The 21,414-nt window shown below is 38.8% G+C and overlaps 2 protein-coding genes across 5 annotated transcripts; both read right to left on the bottom strand.

Annotated features, from left to right (window-relative positions):
- Nucleotides 1–1,688: 1,688 nt before the first annotated feature.
- Nucleotides 1,689–11,000, bottom strand: LOC113132531 (probable E3 ubiquitin-protein ligase HERC4). 3 transcript variants are annotated; one of them, XM_026310691.1, is made up of 23 exons: nt 10,649–11,000; nt 9,958–10,078; nt 9,784–9,860; nt 9,269–9,490; nt 9,082–9,173; nt 8,355–8,485; nt 7,738–7,862; nt 7,188–7,264; nt 6,958–7,076; nt 6,760–6,819; nt 6,569–6,674; nt 6,280–6,475; nt 5,215–5,375; nt 4,983–5,099; nt 4,702–4,800; nt 4,244–4,393; nt 4,009–4,149; nt 3,685–3,854; nt 3,508–3,559; nt 3,335–3,393; nt 3,018–3,201; nt 2,795–2,897; nt 1,689–2,309 (listed from the first exon to the last, which is right to left on the bottom strand). In XM_026310691.1, the coding sequence occupies exons 1-23, from the start codon at nt 10,860–10,862 to the stop codon at nt 2,089–2,091; spliced, it is 2,997 nt and encodes a 998-aa protein (XP_026166476.1). In that variant the 5' UTR covers nt 10,863–11,000; the 3' UTR covers nt 1,689–2,088. The 3 variants fall into 3 exon arrangements, with proteins under 3 accessions (XP_026166476.1, XP_026166477.1, XP_026166478.1); XM_026310692.2 differs by having other exon boundaries at nt 10,594–10,849; XM_026310693.1 differs by lacking the exons at nt 9,082–9,173; nt 10,649–11,000 and having other exon boundaries at nt 9,958–10,021.
- Nucleotides 11,001–11,090: 90 nt separating this feature from the next.
- On the bottom strand, nt 11,091–21,085 carry LOC113132530 (probable E3 ubiquitin-protein ligase HERC4). 2 transcript variants are annotated; one of them, XM_026310689.1, is made up of 24 exons: nt 21,042–21,085; nt 20,601–20,926; nt 20,356–20,470; nt 19,953–20,029; nt 19,601–19,822; nt 19,291–19,382; nt 18,654–18,784; nt 18,235–18,359; nt 18,074–18,150; nt 17,880–17,998; nt 17,706–17,765; nt 17,287–17,392; nt 16,879–17,074; nt 16,322–16,470; nt 16,057–16,182; nt 14,184–14,282; nt 13,769–13,918; nt 13,518–13,664; nt 13,147–13,313; nt 12,952–13,015; nt 12,765–12,835; nt 12,310–12,493; nt 12,069–12,171; nt 11,091–11,799 (listed from the first exon to the last, which is right to left on the bottom strand). In XM_026310689.1, the coding sequence occupies exons 1-24, from the start codon at nt 21,068–21,070 to the stop codon at nt 11,585–11,587; spliced, it is 3,150 nt and encodes a 1,049-aa protein (XP_026166474.1). In that variant the 5' UTR covers nt 21,071–21,085; the 3' UTR covers nt 11,091–11,584. The 2 variants fall into 2 exon arrangements, with proteins under 2 accessions (XP_026166474.1, XP_026166475.1); XM_026310690.1 differs by having other exon boundaries at nt 16,072–16,182.
- Nucleotides 21,086–21,414: the final 329 nt, after the last annotated feature.

Here is a 21,414-nt window from a genome sequence, read left to right as displayed (position 1 = left end):
CATGGCATGCCTGTACTGTGTACGTACTGGGAGCTGCAGTATGCCAAACAGTATTCACTAATGATGGCATCATGTAGGCCTACATGTAAGTTTTTTTTTCTACTACAACTGTATATTAGCTTATTTCCATGCCCAGGTATTTATGATGTGACGTGTGGCACCACAGCACACCAATATTACTGACCGCATTTGTTATGATCTAAGTTTTACATATCATGTATTGCTACTGTAAAGCTGCACTAGTTTGCTTGGTGATCTCATCCCAGTTGCTCTTTGTTTGATGTATCCAGTCAACAAGCAGAATAATGGGGCCATCTAGTGGTCTGTCTTCTTGCTGTGTTTCTTCATATTGTCAGTAGTAAGAAACCCTGCACACATCCATCAGCTATTATACAATACTAACAAAGGATGTATCTTTGGGTTTCTCTCTTTCTCTCAGACATTTGACTCCATTACGTGGTTTGATCACTTATCTGGATTTCAGCATTCCTGTTGTGAACAAGAACAAACACAGTGCATGGGGCACTAACAATAGCAACCCAGTGTTACAAACCTAAGGTATGTCTGTTAACATTTTTTGTTCAGTCATATATTGCTGTTATTGAATGATTGGTTATTCTGGCCCTGAGCTCCTTGCTTTACTTGAAGTTGAGTTATTATAGTAGTTTGGTAACATATCTGTTCAATTTAGCTTCATGCATTGTGTTTCTACACAAGGGATAATGTATTTGTAGACTTTATATATGATCATATTTGTAACCAGCTATTGTGCTGAATTTGAAATTCTTGTGACATCTGATACTATACTAAGAATGAGAGTGGAACATGCAATATAATGCACAGTATATTTCCATATACAATACCATATATTTACATTTTTGTGTATGAGTTAAAAGTTACATGCAGACAATGTAGTGTCAGTACACGTCATGATTCCCCTTTTGGGACTTCCTGCCGGGGACCCTTATTATGAAAAGACTTACCTTTTGTCCCCTGCTCTGGTCCCCAGCAGCTTGACACCAGTTTACCAGATTTCACCTGTGTCTCATCACCTTTTGTTGTCTCCCTATATATGCTTCCCTCTTTCTTTTGTTCTTTGCTGAAGCATTAGATAGCGTAAGCTTTGTTATTGCATGTTGCAAGTGTTTGCCTGTGTACCGTTTCATTCGGTTCCTCTAGTTTTCCTGTTTCATTCATCTTGGTGTTTTTTATGTTTTCCCTGCCCTGGTGATCCCCAGGAGGAAGAATAAAGTTCTTTGATTCCGCATTTGGGTCCTACCGCCTCTCCTTCTCTCACCGACACTTGACAGTACACTTGATGACATTCATTTTCACCAGCATTACAAATCTGCAACTCTGGTCATTTGTATCATGTCTCAAATATCAAATTTGTGTTTCATTCCAGCCCCCAATATTCACCTCAAATGGTTTCTAAAAAAGCCACTGACTGGACAGAAACTAAAGAGATATGGTTAAGGAAAAGAAGAATAAATAAGAATAAATCTAATTTACATACAACTATTAACTTATCCAACTTAACGACAATGACAATATTTTGCCTACTTAGTATATAATACTCCAGAACCACAAATGGCCAATTCAAACATGATAATACAGTTGAACTGACCCCTCTCACACACAGAACCAGAAACCTTGTAATTGTCACAAACAAACACCAGATAAATATATAAATTACTGAAGATCTATATTGGATTGCATTAGATTTAGTGTACATGATAAATTCACAAGGAAACAATTTCAGCTTGATCTCAGCAAAATATGTCATAAAATAAACTTTGTTCCTGAGATAGATATAACACTAAAAAAGGAAACATTCATAAATTTAATCAGTGAAATTACAGCAAATAACCATTTTGCCTTCACATACGGTTATACAGTAGAACTGGAGGAATGGCTGAGAATGCTGATCTTTAGTCACCATTTTCAAACTACATGCTAACAATGTCAATTCAAGTATGTTGATTTTATTCTTACCACAGGAGATTAGATTCCAAAACAAACACCAAGCACACACTTTTCCTGAACACACCCGATACACACTCCTGTCCTATATTTGATGATCCACCATCACATCCTGAATCCTCTCTCTGGTGTCAGAGCCGTTATCAGTCTGTCCCGCATGATAGACTTTGTTGAATATAAGGGCAGCTGCAGAATAGAGTGGCATGTCAGGGACTCAGGGATGTGCTTATCATAGGAGTCGCCCTGCATTATTTGCCTAACTCGAACCATCATGTGGATCTGGTCCATTCCAAGAATAGGAACCCTTCTATAACCAGTCAGGAACCCTGAAGAACACGCAGGGATTAATAGGAATCCTCAAGTTACAATTTGTCTGTTAACATCTTTGGGTATCAACAGTAACTGCTGACTATTTATTTAATTATTTATTTAATTAGTTAGTTATTCATATACTGTATGTATTTATTTAAATTTATAGGTGAAGACTAATTAACAAACATTACAATAAATTGCTGATGTCTATGTGTCATTAGCAGCATTGACAATGGATCCAAACACTAAACAAAAACACTACATGGAGTTCTAGCAGCATTGTACTAATGCCCTTTTGTTTGTCTATGAATTGGCACAGTTGGCAAAATGTTCTTTTATTTATGTGATACAATACTAAAGTATAATAGTCTAACAGTATAATAGCCACACTGCAATGTCAGACTGGTTGATAATGACAATCTGATTTACAACACATTCTAACCTGTAAATATAATATTGTGGTTTTCAAAGGCTTCAACCAGTAAGGCACGATACTTACAAAGGAAATCTTTCTTCTGTTCTTCAGTTAGTTCATGAAAAACCTCCCAAAACATCTGTATCGTGGGGTGTCCAACATGATACTCTGGCTCATATCCTGTGTTCTAAGTTAAGTAAAAGAAAAGACTATTGAAGTATTTGACAAAATAAAACATATCAAGATGTGTGAAATCTTTTGCAGGTGCAGATTAACATAGATCTCAGGGACCTTTTGCTGGCTGTACCTGTTTCAGCTTTGCCCAGTCATAGACATCTTTTCCCACCATCACTCCCTGCAGTTCCTCTGGCCTGAACAACTTCACCAAATCCTGTTCACACACTTGGAAGAAGCCTCGCTTGAACTCCTGAAACACACTCTCCACTGATGTGTTGAAGGCATGATTCACGTAGGCATCCACAAACTCCTCCCTGTGTAGCAAATTAAAGTGTTAATTCAACAAACATTTCTCTGAAGCAGGGCTGATCTGGATACATGTTATATACATCCTGTAAATTAGGTGTAAGGTTTTATTCCATGGATGGTTTTAGACAGAAGTCGTACTTATTTTCATTTGTCACTAGCTTTCCAGGATTTTGGGGATCAAGGTCAACCCATTCGATCTGTTCAGCAATTATGAAAAGGAAGAGGTTAGTAATATCACTGCAACACTACTGAAATACTGCAAGAAAGATAAATAAAACATATTACAGGTAAATTTTAGAGTAAACACCTACCCCCTTCTCTTCTAGGTCATCACCTTCATAGTCCAGGATTTCCTGCAGACGCCTTTAAACAGGATGAAATAAGTTTTAATAAAGGAAATGTTTACTCACAGTTTTTATATTGTCACTTCCTAGGTATCAAACTGTAAAACAACAAATGTGTACTATTAAATTTAGATGAATACTGACTGTCCATCAAATGTCTCAAATTCCAGCATATCCTCCAGTGAAGGCTTTACATCGAGCAGCTTCTTGAACAGAACCAGTGGGAAGGGCAAGTGTATGATACACTGGTTGTACAAGGCCAATCCACACAGGACTCCAAACAGGTAGAAATGTTTCCTCTCCTTTTCTGTTGTCTGTAATGGTAATGGTAGAAACAATCCCAATCTGTTTTTTGAATTGTGTTGATATTAATATGTCTAATATATATGTTGATGATTTTTCAGTTGTAAACTGCACCACTGAAAGTGCATATATTTCCATTACTGCGTCGTAAGTAGGAAGTCTTACTTTGGAGGGGAACCATGCCAGTGTTTTTGAGTCATTAAACTTGAACATGCCAGATTGAGTTGACACCATGTCTTTAAACAAGTGGTGAAACAAGTCTCTTTTGTACACATCTGTGACCTTTGGATCCTCGTCAAAATAGACCTGAGAGATAGAAAGTGTTAGACTGACACTTACTGTGGATGACAAAATTATTTGGCTACGCTTCCAACATTAGGCTAAAAAACAAAGTAATTACCACAAGTGGCTTCTTGAAATCACTGCAATGTGCAGCATCCAGCTGCTCGAAGGTGCCTTTCAAAAGTGACGCTCGCTTCAGCTTCAGTCCAAAAAAAGGTTCTGAATGGGGAACCCATCCCAAGGGTGTGAGATATGCCTGGTGTTCTTTCTACAATACAATTCAAAATGTCAATTTACCAGTTTTAATTATATTTATATGGGATGAAATGTAATGTATTTTATTATTTAAAGCTGCTTCGATTTTGAGCACTTAATGTGAAGCTCAAAAAAAAGTAGAGTACAGTGTAACTGCAGAATTAGGTAATAAGTCTGTGTGGAAATGTCATATTATATTATCCACCCTTATTTGATCCATTATTATTATGGAATTCTGATTAGTGATAGGACATGCATTAAAACAGAACATTAAGACAAAATAGAAATGCTGATTATTCCCAAGCTCCAAACTTAAGTTACCTGAGTCCAACTAGCACTGATGTTAAAAGCTGTAATCTTTGAATTCAGATCCATCACAAATGGAAAGTTAATCAGAAAAACTGGCTGATCATTCACATCCTGAAAAAAGAGCATACCAGTACATAACTTTTTCCAAAAGGTACTATAAGTAATTGGGTTTTTTTTAAGTTTTCTGTTTTTAAATAAATACACTATGTGAAGAATAAAAACAAGAAGATACAAGGAAGGAATGACTTGACTGACTCCTTCAAACTATTTTTTTAACAGCTATACTTTTTTACCTTGCTTTTTGACTCTGAACGCCAAAGCCTCAGATCCTCTTGAAGAATAGCATAGTTAATTCCCAAACAAAATGTGTTTTCTGGGATTCGTTGGCATCCTGCAATCATGTTGTTGGCCTTTAAAACACATACACGAAGAAAGATTGGTAAATATAAAAAAGTATTTTTTGTAGATATATATTATATATAATATATATATATATTTTGTAGATGTATACTAAATGATACTAACATTGTACAACTGTTGGAGGACTAGGAGCAGGTTTCTATCTCTGGAGCTTACTACAGAGTTGCAAGGAAAAGGCCCACAAGACAGGGTCATTGAGAGGGCCTGCTTCCACACCTTAACATATTTAACCTTGGTGTTGGGCGACAGTGAGGACCACCAGTCTCCTGAAGAAGACAGAAAAAGAACAAAGGTCACAGATATGTTTCAAAAAACCCATTTATTATTAATTCTAGTGAATTAATAAAACAATTAGAATAAAATAGAATTTTTTGAAGGATTTACAAGATTAATTTTAAAATATATTTTAAATTATACTTTTTGTTATTCCATTTACTAATCTGGAGGGAAATTAATGTGTTACTAATAAAAGGTGACATTTTTAAAAGCATTTTCAAAATGAATGTTACATTTTAATCTTTGAAGTTCAATTACTCATTCATATGTTTTTAACTACAATAATTAATACAATACTTACAATATTAAGATGATAAGTCCTCTTATTAACTGATTATATTCTGCAAAGGTCAGGAGCTATTTGATTTGATTTTGCAAACTCAGGACTCCATAGAAAGAGTTGAGTTCCTTGATTGTTATTTTTACTATTATTATTAACAGTATTGTATTGCTCTGTTATCACTGACAATAGTTATGTCTCACATTGTGTTGCTGACATAGTATAAGCGTTGATATTTTTGATATTGTATCATTGCAGTTGTTTGCTATTATGTCACATGTATTTTTCTCCTTTCCTCTATCCCTATTCCTTCTGCCCATCCCCTGAACTGTCTTGTAGCTGGCAAAAATAAAAAAGTTACACAATACCAATATGGGATGTATAGGGTTTTTGGAAAACAGGGCGTTATCAGCTACAGAGAACATGTTATCAGTGGCCATGCACAGGAGCATCCTGTGCTCCTTCTTTCAGACTCAAAAGTTTCACAAAAGTACATTAAAATGTCAGAAAAGTCCTAGGAACACAGTTTTCCACAACATTCGTCCGTAGTGAACTAATGCCATTTAAAGTGTCTCAAACATTCAAATTGTTCAAGCAGTTTTCTCTCACAATACCTATGACTTGAAGACTTTCAGCAGACAAGCTTAGCATAGCAGCAGCAAGCGCATCAGCAAGCTTTGTGCTCTGTCGCCATTTGCGTTCCTGGGTGACATGCAGAAGTTTGTTCAGAAGCAGGTACACCCTCAACCCCTCCACTCCCAGTGGTGTCTCATCAAGAGAGGGAAGCATCTGCAGAACAGCCGCCTCAACCTATTGAAAAAATATAATGCGCTGAGTGAAAGTAAAATGAGTAAGTAAAATTCCCACTTTTTTACAGCAATATGCCAAATTTCAATTTCATACCACTTCCAAAACATTATCCCTCTTCATCAATTCCTCTAGTTTTACTTGTGCAAGAGACAGGTCCAAGCCAGAGTAGCTTGGTGAGGTCTGGAAATGTTTCTCTCTGCTAAAAACACAAAAAGTACATGTAAATGTAATGTAAATCAAGAGATAGGAAAAAGTAATGACCATACATAGAAACTCTTGTTCACCTTCGGTCCAGGAAACTTTGATTCAGACAAGATGCAGATGAAAACATACTGTGGATTTCCCTGTTAAGATTTCATATGGTTAGGGTGATGATCCAGTGTTAAGTGTAGGGTCATGGTGAGCCCTAACCCTAACACTGGACTATTCAACAAAATTATTATATACTAAGAGAACAATAACCTTTACTGCGTTATACCCACAGTTTTATTTCTTTCCATGATTTTGAATCACGTTTAGAGGTCCATCTGTCAATCATATTATCAATGGAGTGCTGTGAAACATTGCTTGTAGTGGTGGTGTTTGACCCTTGGTGAAGATCCTGTGAAAGAGTTCATGCTTGGTTTAGGAAAAAGACTTTAGATGTATATTAATTGGGGTAAAGGTATGATTAAACCTTCCAGGGCTATATTGTATGCATTTGTGTTGTTACCTCATTAGATGTGCTTGTTGCAAAAGAGCAGGTTCCTCCTGCGAAGATGTTTCTAAGCTGGATTCCACCATTGGTGTCTGGAATTTGAAGTAGAAAATATTTTTGTCTAACCTTTATCATGTCCAGTCTGGAACTCATGGAAACCAAACCATGCAGCCAATTATTCCATAATCATCTCATCTGAAACACTTAGTAAATGCTCAAAGTAAAACTTTACACTCAAACATTTTGTCCCTTCTGCTACATGTGATACACTCCAAGGTTCCACATTAGGCCCAGTGGTATTTAGATATACTTGCCCTGTGTTTTCTTTTTAGATAATACAGCATGATTTACCATAGCTACACTGACAACCTGTAGCCATTGCCACATTGAAAAAATCCCAGCTAAATATCTGCCAGTAAGCAACTGTGTTTGAGGCCCATCAATTCATTAATGTAATCAAACAATTGTTTTTGTCTGTTACAGTTATTTCCCTATTTGTTTTTGTTTTTAATATTTCAATGTATGGGGAGTATAACATTTTAGGAATAACTTGATGAGGAGTTACCTGTTGGCAAGTGAACACGTTGAGGCACAGACGGATGACTCTCCCCTAGATGTCCCAGCTGCCCCTGCTCTCCATGCCCAAAGGAATAGACCCTATTGGAGTCTGTCAGTACTAGTGTGTGATATCTGATTGAGACAACAAACTGTATTATAATATCAGCAACAAAGTGTTTCCATAGGGTTTGCAACTACAATCCTGTATTTCACTAAACTTTAGTTAGTGTAATAATCTCTGGGGGAAGATCAACAGAAGGACAGTGAGATGCACAAAAATGTACAGGAACAACCTGAGAATATGATCCAGTAGCTGTAATGTGTAGTTAGTTAATAGTCTGTCACAGACTTTACTTGTACTATACTGTGATGCTGTCAAATGCCACAGTGATGCTAATTCTTTTATAATGACAACCTATAGTCTGATATTCAATAACTGTCTGATGGAGCTATACAAAAATGGACTCATGTATTTATGTACATAACTGTTTTCTGTCACACAGAGTGCCTCATTGTCTGAATATGCCAAAATGATCACAAAACAATTATGCAAGAATCTTTATGAGCAATGAGCTGAATTGACTAAGCATTATGGTTTATGATAAGTTTGTAGGTGTACTGTACCGTCCACATGCAATCTTGGTGACCTTTGCCCCCCAGAGCTCTGCAACAATGCGAGGACGTAGTTCATCCCTGAATGAGTTGTGTCCAAGCTGTCCATATTGACCAGAGCCAAATGTAAACACTACACCATCCTAACAAAACAACCAGAAAATAGAGTTTGGGTATCAATTATTTTCACACTTCCACCTATGTTTTTTGGGGGATCTAAGATGTCAGCATGTGATTTTATATCTGTGTTAGTTGACAGTAAATATTTTTGATATAATAATGACTGGTGGTTGATTAGATCACCATAATGACCGGTTTTGTTTGCTGATCAATAGTTGTTCTTGATAATCCAGCCATGCCTGATGAATCTGGCAGTCAGAAGTCTGAATCGCTAAATGGGTGTTTTTCTGAGTTAACACCAGGCAGATAGAATGTGGGAGCAGTATGCAAACTCAGATGGCATCTTTAATAAATAAAAACACATCTGACAACTATGGTGTTGCAAAAATAGTTTTTTACTTCCAAAACCAGCATTTTGACCAGATTTTATTTAAACATATTCTATCATCCATCCATCCATCTTCTTCCGCTTACATATTCTATCATTTCAGTATTATTTCAAACACTACAAGCAATTTATCAGTAGAGGAGTGTAAACTGTCTGATTTTATACCCTTTTTTGGTTATAAAATGTAAAATGTTACAACATGAGAGTGCCACAAACCTTTCTTTGACTAACCTTTGTCAAAATAGTAGTGTGGTCTTTTCCACAGGAAACATGAATAGTTTTCTTCATGTTCAGGTAATCAACATGAGTTGGAGTGTTTCTGTCTATAGCAAAGATATTAAAATTCCAGAACAGTATATATATATATATATATATATATGTTCTATATCTTAGTGAATATTTAGTTTCTTTTTTTTACCTGTTGTGTCCCCCAGCCCAAGCTGTCCACAGTCGTTTCTGCCCCAGCTGAACACTCCTCCAGACACAGAGAGGGCGAAGCTCTGCTCCCCTCCTGCAGCGATCTGCACCAGGGGCATCGCTGACAGGGCTCGGAGCTGTTGGGGTGAACTGTCGGTGAATATCCCCTCTCCCAGACCCAGCTGGCCCCTGGAGCCCTGGCCCCATGTGTATACCTGACCATCTGTGGAGAAATCACAGTGACATGTTTGCCTATTGTAAAGCAATTTGTAAACACAATTTGTGTGTGCTACATAGTAGCAGCATAGTAGCGTAGCCTACATATCATTATTAGCATTCAGGCCATCACCTTGACTTGGAGTCAACTTTTTCTATCATGACTAGAGTTTTTAGTCTCACGTATGTGATTATTTTAACATTTACCATATTTCTATCCAAACTTCAGAAAGAGTATCTTAGATTAAGAATCTTGATTTCAAGCTTAAAACATCTCTAGCATTTCAAGCTTTACTGTACCTTTGGTCAGGGCGACTGAATGCTGGCTCCCACATGCAACCTGAGAAACTGCTATGTTACACAAAGCTTTTGGTGTCCTGAAACAACAGTGACAGCAGAGCTTACACAGCTGCTCTATAATAATCAGAGCCAGTTACTATTAACTCAAGTGAGATTTTACAAAGGACTCTTTACCTTGGAGTGAAATGAGCAGGAGTTGTGTCCACACAGAAAACTGTGCCTCTCTCCGACAACAGAGTGACCACATCATCACCACAACTCACAGCCTGAATCTCCTCTTTACAGTCCACAAACTCTGAAAGTGAGTGACCCACAAACATGCAGCAGGTGATAAGAGAACTTTCTTTCACCACATCACCTTTGTACTGAATGAATTTCAATGTGCATGTGAACCTAAGACCAGTGGTGGAAGAAGTACTCAGATCCTTTACTTAAGTAAAAGTACCACAGTGTATAATACACTGTTACAAGTCTGCATTCAAAATATTACCTAAGCCTAATATAACCGAAGTACCAAAATTAAAAGTACTTTTTTGGATCATATTTATTGATGCATTATTGTGTTCTTATTGTGTTAATTTTCCCTTTCAATATGAAATATTGATTATATACTACCAGTAATTTGAGTTACTGTGCATGCTGCTGGATAGCTTGTGAATTGGGATCAATAAAGTTTTAATCACTGTATTTTGCATTATACAGTTCTATATCCTAATCCAAAAATGTAAAAGTACAACATTTTGCTCTGAGATGTAGTCAAATCAAAGTAAGCCTATTGCAAAGCTAAGTACAGATATCTACAAAGTGTACCTAAGGAGAGTCCTTGAGTAGTTACTTTCCACCACTGGCTAAATCTGCTGCTCACTCTGTTTTCTCCAGACTCTTCTCCCGTCGTTGCTCTCACTGCTGCGAATGATGGACGCATCTCCGCTGGTTTTGGTGAAGACTATCGCGCTGTGGCCTGCGGACAGATCCCTGATGCCATAACTGAGGTTTAAAAAGTGAACCCCGGCCCCGGATGTATGGGAACCGGCCCGGACCCGAAATCCCTGGTGGCAGTCCTCTCCCCATGAAAACATGTTGGTAAAGTGACTCCGGGCACACCGGGACCTGCTCTTTATGACTGAGCTCGGTCAGACAGAGACCAAACCTAATTGGCTCGTTATGCTGATCCGATAGTGAGAAGTGAGGGAAAACAAAACTTAAAACGCTTATAATGAAAATAACACGCCCATCCGGGGAAAAGGAGGAGATTTATTACAGTTGTGAAATGAAAAGTGAAAATGAAACCGATCTTGACAGCGCTGCTCTTTTCGCATCATTTTATTATCATTTAACACCTGAGAAGCACAGAAAACAATGTAGTTTATTGCTTGAACATCGAACATGTAACAACTATTATATTCTTATAGTTTTTGTAACAAACATGAAAAGACTGTACAGATGCAGAAAATCGGGTTTTAGTTTTGTAACTAGTCTTGTTTAATTTGGCTCCAGGAAATCACAACTGATTTCAACACATTCTTCATGGGAAGGCAACACATTAGTAAGCTACTTCCCTGCTACACATCTATACAATATAAAGATAGGCAGAATACAGATATATTTTTATATAGAGCATTTAGGCTGTATGACATCCACCACACACACACACACACACACATTCCAAACCCCTCATGTTGGCTAATACATAGTTACACTTACAGAAGCTACAAAGGCTGCTCTTTGGTCAGCCAAATACAAAGTGCTGCGTCACAGTGTTATGTCATCTGTTCAGCAGAGATGCAGCAGAGTCTCATAATCACTTGTACATTCGGTTATTGCTCAGGGCCTCAGTCAGCTTGGTTTGCATGATCTCCTTGGTTGAGTATAAGGGCAGCTCCAGGGTTGAGAAACATGTGTGTGTTTCAGGGTAGTACTGGTCGTAAGAGAGGTCCTGGACTTGTTTAACCTTGACATTCATCTTGATGAGGTCCATGCCCAGAATAGGCACCCTGTCAAAACCTGTCACAAACCCTAGGGAATGGGAAAGTGGTAATCAGTGAGTTTCAGAATTGGTAACTATTTATACAAACTGTTAACTGATAAGTCACATTACCGTGATTAATGCATATAGGAACTAATAGATAGCTGCTAGTTTGCAATTTTTCATATTCATGTTAAACCAAGCTTGTTGTGTGTTCTTGGTAAAGAGCTACTGAAATTAACATTTCAATTTATATAATTTTATACATATAAAAGTCTACATGGTAAGAGTAGTATGTTTTTTATGGCACTATACTTACAAAGGAAAGTTTTCTTCTGCTCCTCAGTTAGTTCATCAAAAACTTCCCAAAACATCTGTATGGTGGGATGCCCAACATGGTACTCTCCCTCATACACTGTGTTCTAATTACAGTTAAACAGAAACACAATTACTTCTTGTCCAGCCTCTTAGAATAATTTGTAGTATTCAAATCAATAACATAAGGTTTAGATTATTTAGTTGGAGTTGCAGAAAATAAGCAGCTCTTGTTTTGAAGCTACCAGTTTGAGTTTTTCCCAGTTGTGGAAATCTCTTCCCACCATCACTCCCCGCAGTTCCTCTGGCCTGAACAACTTCACCAAATCCCGTTCACACACTTGGAAGAAGCCTCGCTTGAACTCCTGAAACACACTCTTCGCTGATGTGTTGAAGGCATGATTCACGTAGGCATCCACAAACTCCTTCCTGTTTAGCAAAACAGTATAACTTGGCAGTATAACTTTCTTGCATACAAGACGCACTTTTACATGCTTTTACAATTACATCTTCCCATCTTCTCTACTTTCTGCTGACACACCAGATTTTCTGTTGCATAATGTATTTAAACTGCATGCACATTTGTAGTGTTTTACATAGTCATATTAATGCTGATTAGATGTTTTCCTTTAAATTATACTACACAATGCACAAGAAAGTAACAAAAAATACTGAATAATAATGGATTAATGGTCTTTACTTATTCTGACTTGTCACTGGTTTTTCAGGGTTCTCCGGATCAAGGTCAACTATTGTCCCATCCCACCAGATCTAGTAACAAAGAAGAAGATATCACTTTGGGAAATGTCTATAGATTGTCAGATGAATATCATAAAGAGGATAAAAGAGACATTGTAAGTTTATGACTATTTTGGTAAAATACGTACTAAAAAATACATGTCCTCGTTTCCCATGACACCATCTTTTTCTTCCAGGATGCCCTTCAGACTCCTTCAAACACAACACATGCAAATACATACAAGCTCACACAGCAGAAAGATTATGTTTGCAGTATTCCCTGAGAAATTATGACCTAAAACTACTAATTTGTGTGATTATAATTTGTGGTAATTTCCACTTACTTTCCAACACACGGACTGAACTCCAGCATATCCTCCAGCGAAGGCTTTACATCGAGCAGCTTCTTGAACAGAGCCAGTGGGAAGGGCAAGTGTATGATACACTGGTTGTACAAGGCCAATCCACACAGGACTCCAAACAGGAAGTACCTGTGGTGCTCCTGTGTCACCTGGTATTGATGGAAGGGACATCAACAGAAATCTGTTGTATAGATCACTTGAATAGGACTGCTGCTTCACTATTTTTAAAGAAGTAGGAACTAAAGCGACTTTTGTTTCATTATTGCTCATTACCATCAGAAGCAACCTAGCTACTTTTACTGAATCCTGAATCTACTTTAAGCAGATTCCTTTTTGAAGCTCTGTAGTCTTACATTGGAGGGGAACCACGCCAGTGTTTCAGAGTCATTGTACATGAACATCCCAGATTCAGCTGACATCATCTCATGAAAGACTTTGTGAAAAAAGTCTTTCATGTAGACATTCGCATCATCCTCGGCAAACATTTGATCAAAACAGACCTAGAAGACAATAAGATAAAAACTAGGTTTATAACATTCAGTAACTATAACAGTAACTAAAAATAATGCACGCTTTTTAGCATGACTTTGATCCAATTGTTTACCATAAGTGGCCACTTGTATTTGCTGTGATGAGCAGAAGCCAGTTGTTCAAATGTGTCTTCCAATACAGATTCTCTCCTCAGCTCCAGTGTGAGGAAGGTTGGCAGAAACAGCCAAACGAAGTTGTAGAAGTTGTAAGTCATTGCTCTCCTCTGGAATAAATTAGATTTCATTGGCTTTGGTGATAGAAAAGTCTCAGTACATTTAAAGATCATCTCAAAATCATAATTTCTAGAAATTTTGTTGGTCATCATGATCATGATACTCTTAAAACTGTTAGCTATAGGTTACTGTGCCATAAGTAACTGTCATGTCCCCTTATTGAAATGCAAAAAACTATTATACTGTGAACAAACAAAGACAGGATTTGTGTGTAACAGCTCCTTCTCATGAGCCACATTTCAATTCTTCAGTTACCCGGATGTATTCAGTATTCATGTCAAAAACAGTTTTCTTTGATTGCAGATCCATCACAATGGGGAAGCTACACAGGATGAGTGGCTCAGCAGACACGATCTGAAAAAACAACAGCAAGTGAAGATCAGTTTTTTGTGTTTTTTACATCAATAGACTGGGCCTGAAGCAGCCACGATGCACCAGAGGCATATTCAAATGCATTATTTACAGATACAGTGGGTACGGAAAGTATTCAGACCCCTTTAAATTTTTCACTCTTTGTGTCATTGCAGCCATTTGCCAAAATCAAAAAATCAAAATTATTTCTCATTAATGTACACTCAGCACCCCATCTTGACAGAAAAAAACAGAAAAGTAGAAATTTTTGCAAATTTATTAAAACAGAAAAACTGAAATATCACATGGTCATAAGTATTCAGACCCTTTGCAGTGACACTCATATTTAACTCACATGCTGCTCATTTCTTCTGATCCTCCTTGAGATGGTTCTGCTCCTTCATTGGAGTCCAGCTGTGTTTAATTAAACTGATTGGACTTGATTAGGAAAGGCACACACCTGTCTATATAAGACCTTACAGCTCACAGTGCATGTCAGAGCAAATGAGAATCATGAGGTCGAAGGAACTGCCCAAGGAGCTCAGAGACAGAATTGTGGCAAGGCACAGATCTGGCCAAGGTTACAAAAGAATTTCTGCAGCACTGAAGGTTCCTAGAGCACAGTGGCCTCCATAACCCTCAAATGGAAAAAGTTTGGGACGACCAGAACTCTTCCTAGACCTGGCCGTCCAGCCAAACTGAGCAATCGTGGGAGAAGAGCCTTGGTGAGAGAGGTAAAGAAGAACCCAAAGATCACTGTGGCTGAGCTCCAGAGATGCAGTAGGGAGATGGGAGAAAGTTCCACAAAGTCAACTATCACTGCAGCCCTCCACCAGTCGGGGCTTTATGGCAGAGTGGCCCGACGGAAGCCTCTCCTCAGTGCAAGACACATGAAAGCCTGCATAGAGTTTGCCAAAAAACACATGAAGGACTCCCAGACTATGAGAAATAAGATTCTCTGGTCTGATGAGACCAAGATTGAACTTTTTGGCATTAATTCTAAGCGGTATGTGTGGAGAAAACCAGGCACTGCTCATCACCTGCCCAATACAATCCCTACAGTGAAACATGGTGGTGGGAGCATCATGTTGCGGGGGTGTTTTTCAGCTGCAGGGACAGGACGACTGGTTGCAATTGAAGGAAAGATGAATGCGGCCAAGTACAGAGATATCCTGGAAGAAAACCTCTTCCAGAGTGCTCAGGACCTCAGACTGGGCCGAAGGTTCACCTTTCAACAGGACAATGACCCTAAGCACACAGCTAAAATAACAAAGGAGTGGCTTCGGAACAACTCTGTGACCGTTGTTGACTGGCCCAGTCAGAGCCCTGACCTAAACCCAATTGAGCATCTCTGGAGAGACCTGAAAATGGCTGTCCACCAACGTTCATCATCCAACCTGACAGAACTGGAGAGGATCTGCAAGGAAGAATGGCAGAGGATCCCCAAATCCAGGTGTGAAAAACTTGTTGCATCATTCCCAAGAAGACTCATGGCTGTACTAGCTCTAAAGGGTGCTTCTACTCAATACTGAGCACAGGGTCTGAATACTTATGACCATGTGATATTTCAGTTTTTCTGTTTTAATATATTTGCAAAAATTTCTACATTTCTGTTTTTTTCTGTCAAGATGGGGTGCTGAGTGTACATTAATGAGAAATAAAAGGAACTTTTTTGATTTTGGCAAATGGCTGCAATGACACAAAGAGTGAAAAATTTAAAGGGGTCTGAATACTTTCCGTACCCACTGTACATGGCTTTAGCTCACCAAACACATACCGGTCTATTTTTTACCCCATGTTGTGACTGCCAGTGCAGCAGTTCGTTATGAAGAAAGTTGTCGTCAAGCACCAAACAAAAATCACTTTCTGGTATCCTTCGGGATTCTGCAATCCTGCTGTTGGCCTTTAAAACAAGTGCATTAAGATTTTAGATGAGAAGCAAAATAAAAACATTTGTTTTGTAGTAAGAGTGAGTAGAATTACTGGTTTAGGCTTATGTTGTGTGACATGTACAGAAAACATAAGTAACTACTGATACTCACATTGTACATATACTGGAGCACTAGTATCAGGTTTTTGACTCCAGAGTTGCGAGGGACAGGCTCAGTGGACAGGATCACTGAGAGGGCCTGCTTCCACGCCTTAACGTATTTAACCATGGTGGAGGGCGACAGTGAGGACCACCAGTCTCCTGCGGAAGATGAATGTCAGTCTCAGTGATCATTTCACACCTGACATAAAGGACATTACTTCAAACTATTCGGATTCCTTAAAATTTAGTCCAGTCCAGTGTGGCTTGATTCTGCAGCTGGTGTGTTTATCATGCTGAGGAGTTGGACATGCACAACCTGTACCTTTCATCTAGGAGCTCACTGGGGCTGCTCTTGACTGTTCAATTACACCCTGCAATATTTAAAACTCATGCTAAAATTAGTGTTGTCATGTTTCGTAGAGACAGTATACTGTGACATCTTCACAATAAATGGCTCCGGACTGCTTTTATTGTGATGCAGCAGAAGGAGAAAATAGTCTGTTTTACCTTAACAGTAAGTAAACATGTTTGATACAGTTACATGTGTTGTGGTGACATTATTCGTACCTATGACTTGAAGGTTTTCAGCAGACAAGCTTATTAAGACAGCAGCAACAGCCTCAGCGAGCTTTGTGCTCTGTTGCCCTTTGCGTTTCTGGATCACACGCAGAAGTTCATTAAGAAGCAGGTAGATCCTCATCCCCTCCACTCCCACTGGTTTTGTATTTATGGACTTAAGCAAGTGCAGGACAGCAGCTTCGACCTGTTAGTTTGATCAAGGATCAGTCAGTAGCAGTTGGGTTCACGTACGTAAGGGGAAAAGTGTCTGGACTATTGTGTTATATTTAAAAGCCTCAGATAAATCAGTTGTTTTATTATAAACACATTTTAATTTTAAAGTAATTACAGAGTTAATTACATCGCGCCAATGTTAGCAACAACAGTAACCTTTCATACACATTTAACACATTTTACCTCTGCCAAAACATCAGCCTTCTTTGCCAGTTTCTTGAAAGCACGGTGTGCAAGTGAGAAGTTTAAGCCAGGGTACTGTGGTGAGGTGTAGAAATGTTTATCTTGGCTAGAAAGACAAAGAAAAAAAGAGTCCAGAGCTCTGTGAGACTATTTAGGCACAGTGGCTCTTTCCACTACATGCTAACATCAGCATGTGCACACTGGTACTAAGATTTTTAGCAGGTAAAGTGAAGGGACTATCAGTTTTGCAGGTGTTTTGTTATGAACCAAAGTATTGAAGAAATGGACATTTGTACCTTTTAATGCCACTAACGTGACAAAAATATTAGTATTTATCACATAGGACCTATGAACATCTTCATCATTCATAAAAACCCATCCAAAAGTTCAAATATTCCAGTCTGATGTACTGTGTTTACCTTTGCTCAATGAAGAGTTTGTTCCAGGAGGGTGCAGAGGAAAATGTGCTGTGAATTTCTCTGTGAAGAGTTCAATATTTTTAGTCAAAGACACTGATATCAAAGCTCAAAGCTGTGGAGTCAAGTGAATCATTCAGAATATTCACTAAGGTAATGTCACTGCAGTACACTTACTGTTTAGCCCTTTTCCATGACTTTGAATTACAGTGAGCTGTCCACTTGTCAATCATGTCTTGAAGGCTGGGCTGTCTCACATTGCTTACACTATCATTGTTTGACTCCTTGTGTTCTTCCTGTGAAAGAAACCAACTGAGTTGATTTTCACATCACTGTCTGATGGTCTGTATTGTATGTATTCGTGTTGGTACCTCATTAGATGTGCACGTTGCAAAGGAACAGTTTCCTCCTGCGAAGATGCTTCTAAGTTTGGGACCCTCACCTCTGTCTGAAATTGTTAATATAAAGTGTGATCTCTTTAATATATCTGATTACTTCTTAGTGAACTCACTTATACCAGAAATATAGTTACCCTCTGGCAGTTCAACTGGTAGCGGTACAGAGTGATTACTCATGTCTCCATGACCCAGCTGCCCTTGGTCACGGCAGCCAAAGGAGTAGACTTCCTTGGAGTCTGTCAGCACTAATGTGTGATGTCTGTTGAAAAATATATATTACAAAACTCCACGTCAACATAAAGATATTTTGATGCAGGATAGTTTTCAATGGAACAGTTTCAAGGCCTCTTTGAATATTTGATTAACTGATGCTCTTTTTGAGGTATTATTACAGTCAGTGTATTACTCTGTAACATGACAAGTCAAATGTATTTCCAAAGTACATTTAAAAACAACAGGAGTGGACCGAAGTGTTTGAAGGGGAAAGATTAAAGTACAAGTCCCAATTAGAAGATATCTGATGCAGTACAAAAAAGATGAATGTTTACTGTACCGTCCACATGCAATCTTGATGACCTTTGCCCCCCAGAGCTCTGCAACAATGCGAGGACGTAGTTCATCCCTGAATGAGTTGTGTCCAAGCTGTCCATATTGACCAGAGCCAAATGTAAACACTACACCATCCTAACAAAACAACCAGAATATAGAGTTTGGGTACCACTTATTTTCATACTTGTATATCCAAACCTGTGGTAAATCAGTTATTCTGAGTAAATCTGCTAATAAATGCAAATTTTTTAATTTTTCCTCAACTATCCAATGCAAATCTAATCTCTTAAAACTGCACTAATAAATATTGTTCTCTTAACAGTGACGGAAATCATTGTTACTAAAGTTGGTTTTTAACCTGACAAATTATTTTCCCCACAGTGGTCTTTTCAAAATGGAGCCATTTAAAACCTATTCCATCATCATTCCCTGATGTCATCTGGTGAGTTTAATGTCTTCTCAGCAGTGGTTCCAACAGGAGCATTAAAACACTTTCTGGTAAACTTCACAATCTGCTACAGAACGTTGTATGTACTTGAGTGAGGAAAGTGAACAAATCATGACTCTTTAGTAACCACTTCCAATTTGGTATTGTACTTTATTGTACTTTATTGTAAAGTGTTACAAGTTTTTTGACTAACCTTTGTCAAAATGGCAGTGTGGTCCTTCCCACAGGAAACATGAGTAGCTTTCTTTATGTTCAAACAGTAAACAGGACTTGGTGTGTTTCTGTCTAAATGAAGAAATGCACATTCTGCTTTGGAAATACTGTCATTGTAGATACATTTCAAACGCTACTGATGCTTTGTTGTTACTTGTGAAACTAACTTTTAAAGATGTGTAAACAGAACCAACTCATTACACATTTCAATTTTACCTTTTCAAAAAACATACAGCACAGCTTAAAATTTAAAATGAGACAGAGACATATGTAACATGCTGCTGTGGTACCTGTTGTGTCCCCCAGCCCAAGCTGTCCACAGTCGTTTCTGCCCCAGCTGAACACTCCTCCAGACACAGAGAGGGCGAAGCTCTGCTCCCCTCCTGCAGCGATCTGCACCAGGGGCATCGCTGACAGGGCTCGGAGCTGTTGGGGTGAACTGTCGGTGAATGTCCCCTCTCCCAGACCCAGCTGGCCCCTGGAGCCCTGGCCCCATGTGTATACCTGACCATCTGTGGCATAAACCACCACGGTGCTGTGAGCTGCACTCTGCAATACTGTGATCTGCTTTTTGAATATTCTGACTCTTGGTCTCGGTTTCAATTCTATATATTTGAATATAATTATACATTTTTACTGTACCTTTGGTCAGGGCGACCGAATGCTGGCTCCCACAAGCAACCTGAGAAACTGCTATGTTACACAAAGCTTTTGGTGTCCTGAGGACCAGGAAAGAAAACAGCCGTCATACAAAACGATCAGAGCCATAGGCGACGGACTTGGGGGGGTACTGTTTACCCAGGGCCCACTGCAGTGAGGGGCCCTCAAAAAGCCCCGAATGAGAAGAGTTTTTGTGTGTTGTATTTTGCAATAAACTCCAACACAATTTTGTCACCATTTTTTTTCACAACACATTTGTTCAAACACATTTCCAACACTAGCTAATGATTTTTTTTTCTGCAAATAAAAATAAAGGAATGTGAAGTCTGGCCATTTGACTTTTATTATGCAGGCAGGACAATGCAACAACTTTCTTTGCCCTTACCTCAGAGTGTAACACAGTCTGTCCACACAGAAAACTGTGCCTCTCTCCGACAACAGAGTGACTATGTCATCACCACAACTCACAGCCTGAATCTTCTCTTTACACTCCACAAACTCTGAAAACACACACAGCAGGTGATACAGGCGCGGGTATGTCAACACTACTGCAAAGGAGAAAACTTTTGAAGTCAGAGTTTGAGCTGACATGTTTCCACGACTGAAAACTAACATATGACTGGTGCTTACTTTGTTTTCCTCTGCATCTTCTCCCATCTTTGCTCTGGTTTGTGCGAATGATGAAGGAGTTTCCATTAGTTTTGACAAAAGCCAGCATGTTGTGACCAGCTGACAGGTCCCTGATGTGATAATCGAGGTTTAAATAATGGACCCCGTCCTCTGCCGTGCTGCTGGCGTCTGGGCCGTGTTTTAACCAGAAGCCCCGATGACAGTCCTCTCCCCATGAAAACATCCTGCCACAGTGGCTCTTCTGAAGCTGCAGGGGCTTTTTCACAGCTGTCAGCCAGAAACGAAACTTAGGAGCATGTGTGCTGTGAGCCAGGGGAAAACGAAACCTACACACAGCAGATTCAGACTGACACTCATTTCTTACTTCTACAGTCAAACAAACGAAAGTGAAACTGTTAATGTTTTGTAAATTGTGCGTTTTGTCCGGAGAGTGAGTTTTACCAAGTCACCCTCTGAGAAAGGTTTCCCATGTGGGCAATGAGATAATAGTCCGCGGGCCGTAGATTGGACACCCATGGAGTAGATCAATACAGTATAATAATAATAACATAATTAATAGGCAGCCTAATGGACGCAGCTGCACCACCCTCAGACTATGTCACGTGGCCTGAATCAAACACACCCACTCACCAATATTAACACATAACTTTATTACTAACGTCGAACAGAAGCCTATAGGAAATAACTATACATCAACGTTTTGATATTGTTAAATGCCCAATTTTCTTTCCACTAGCAGATCTTCTTTATTTTTACCCTCCTGCCACTGATCTAATAGATTTTCTGATTTCTAGATTGCTCTAGCAGAATCATT

The sequence above is a fragment of the Mastacembelus armatus genome, chromosome 6, assembly GCF_900324485.2.
Source record: "Mastacembelus armatus chromosome 6, fMasArm1.2, whole genome shotgun sequence".
Taxonomy (NCBI): Eukaryota; Metazoa; Chordata; class Actinopteri; order Synbranchiformes; family Mastacembelidae; genus Mastacembelus; species Mastacembelus armatus.
Note: the sequence above shows the minus strand (reverse complement) of the source record. Positions and strands in the feature narration are given on the sequence as shown.

Excerpts from the sequence above, each read along its gene's own strand:
- LOC113132530 (XM_026310689.1), bottom strand. The coding sequence starts at position 21,070 with ATGGGAAACCTTTCTCAGAGGGTGACTTG. Across the intron at positions 19,823-19,952 it reads TTCGGTCGCCCTGACCAAAG|ATGGTCAGGTATACACATGG; the intron begins GTACAGTAAAAA and ends TTTATGCCACAG. Across the intron at positions 11,800-12,068 it reads GCAGAAGAAAACTTTCCTTT|GGTTTGTGACAGGTTTTGAC; the intron begins GTAAGTATAGTG and ends CCCATTCCCTAG.
- LOC113132531 (XM_026310691.1), bottom strand. The coding sequence starts at position 10,862 with ATGTTTTCATGGGGAGAGGACTGCCACCAGGGATTTCGGGTCCGGGCC. Across the intron at positions 6,476-6,568 it reads GGGATAATGTTTTGGAAGTG|GTTGAGGCGGCTGTTCTGCA; the intron begins GTATGAAATTGA and ends TTTTTTCAATAG. Across the intron at positions 2,898-3,017 it reads ACTGGGCAAAGCTGAAACAG|AACACAGGATATGAGCCAGA; the intron begins GTACAGCCAGCA and ends TACTTAACTTAG.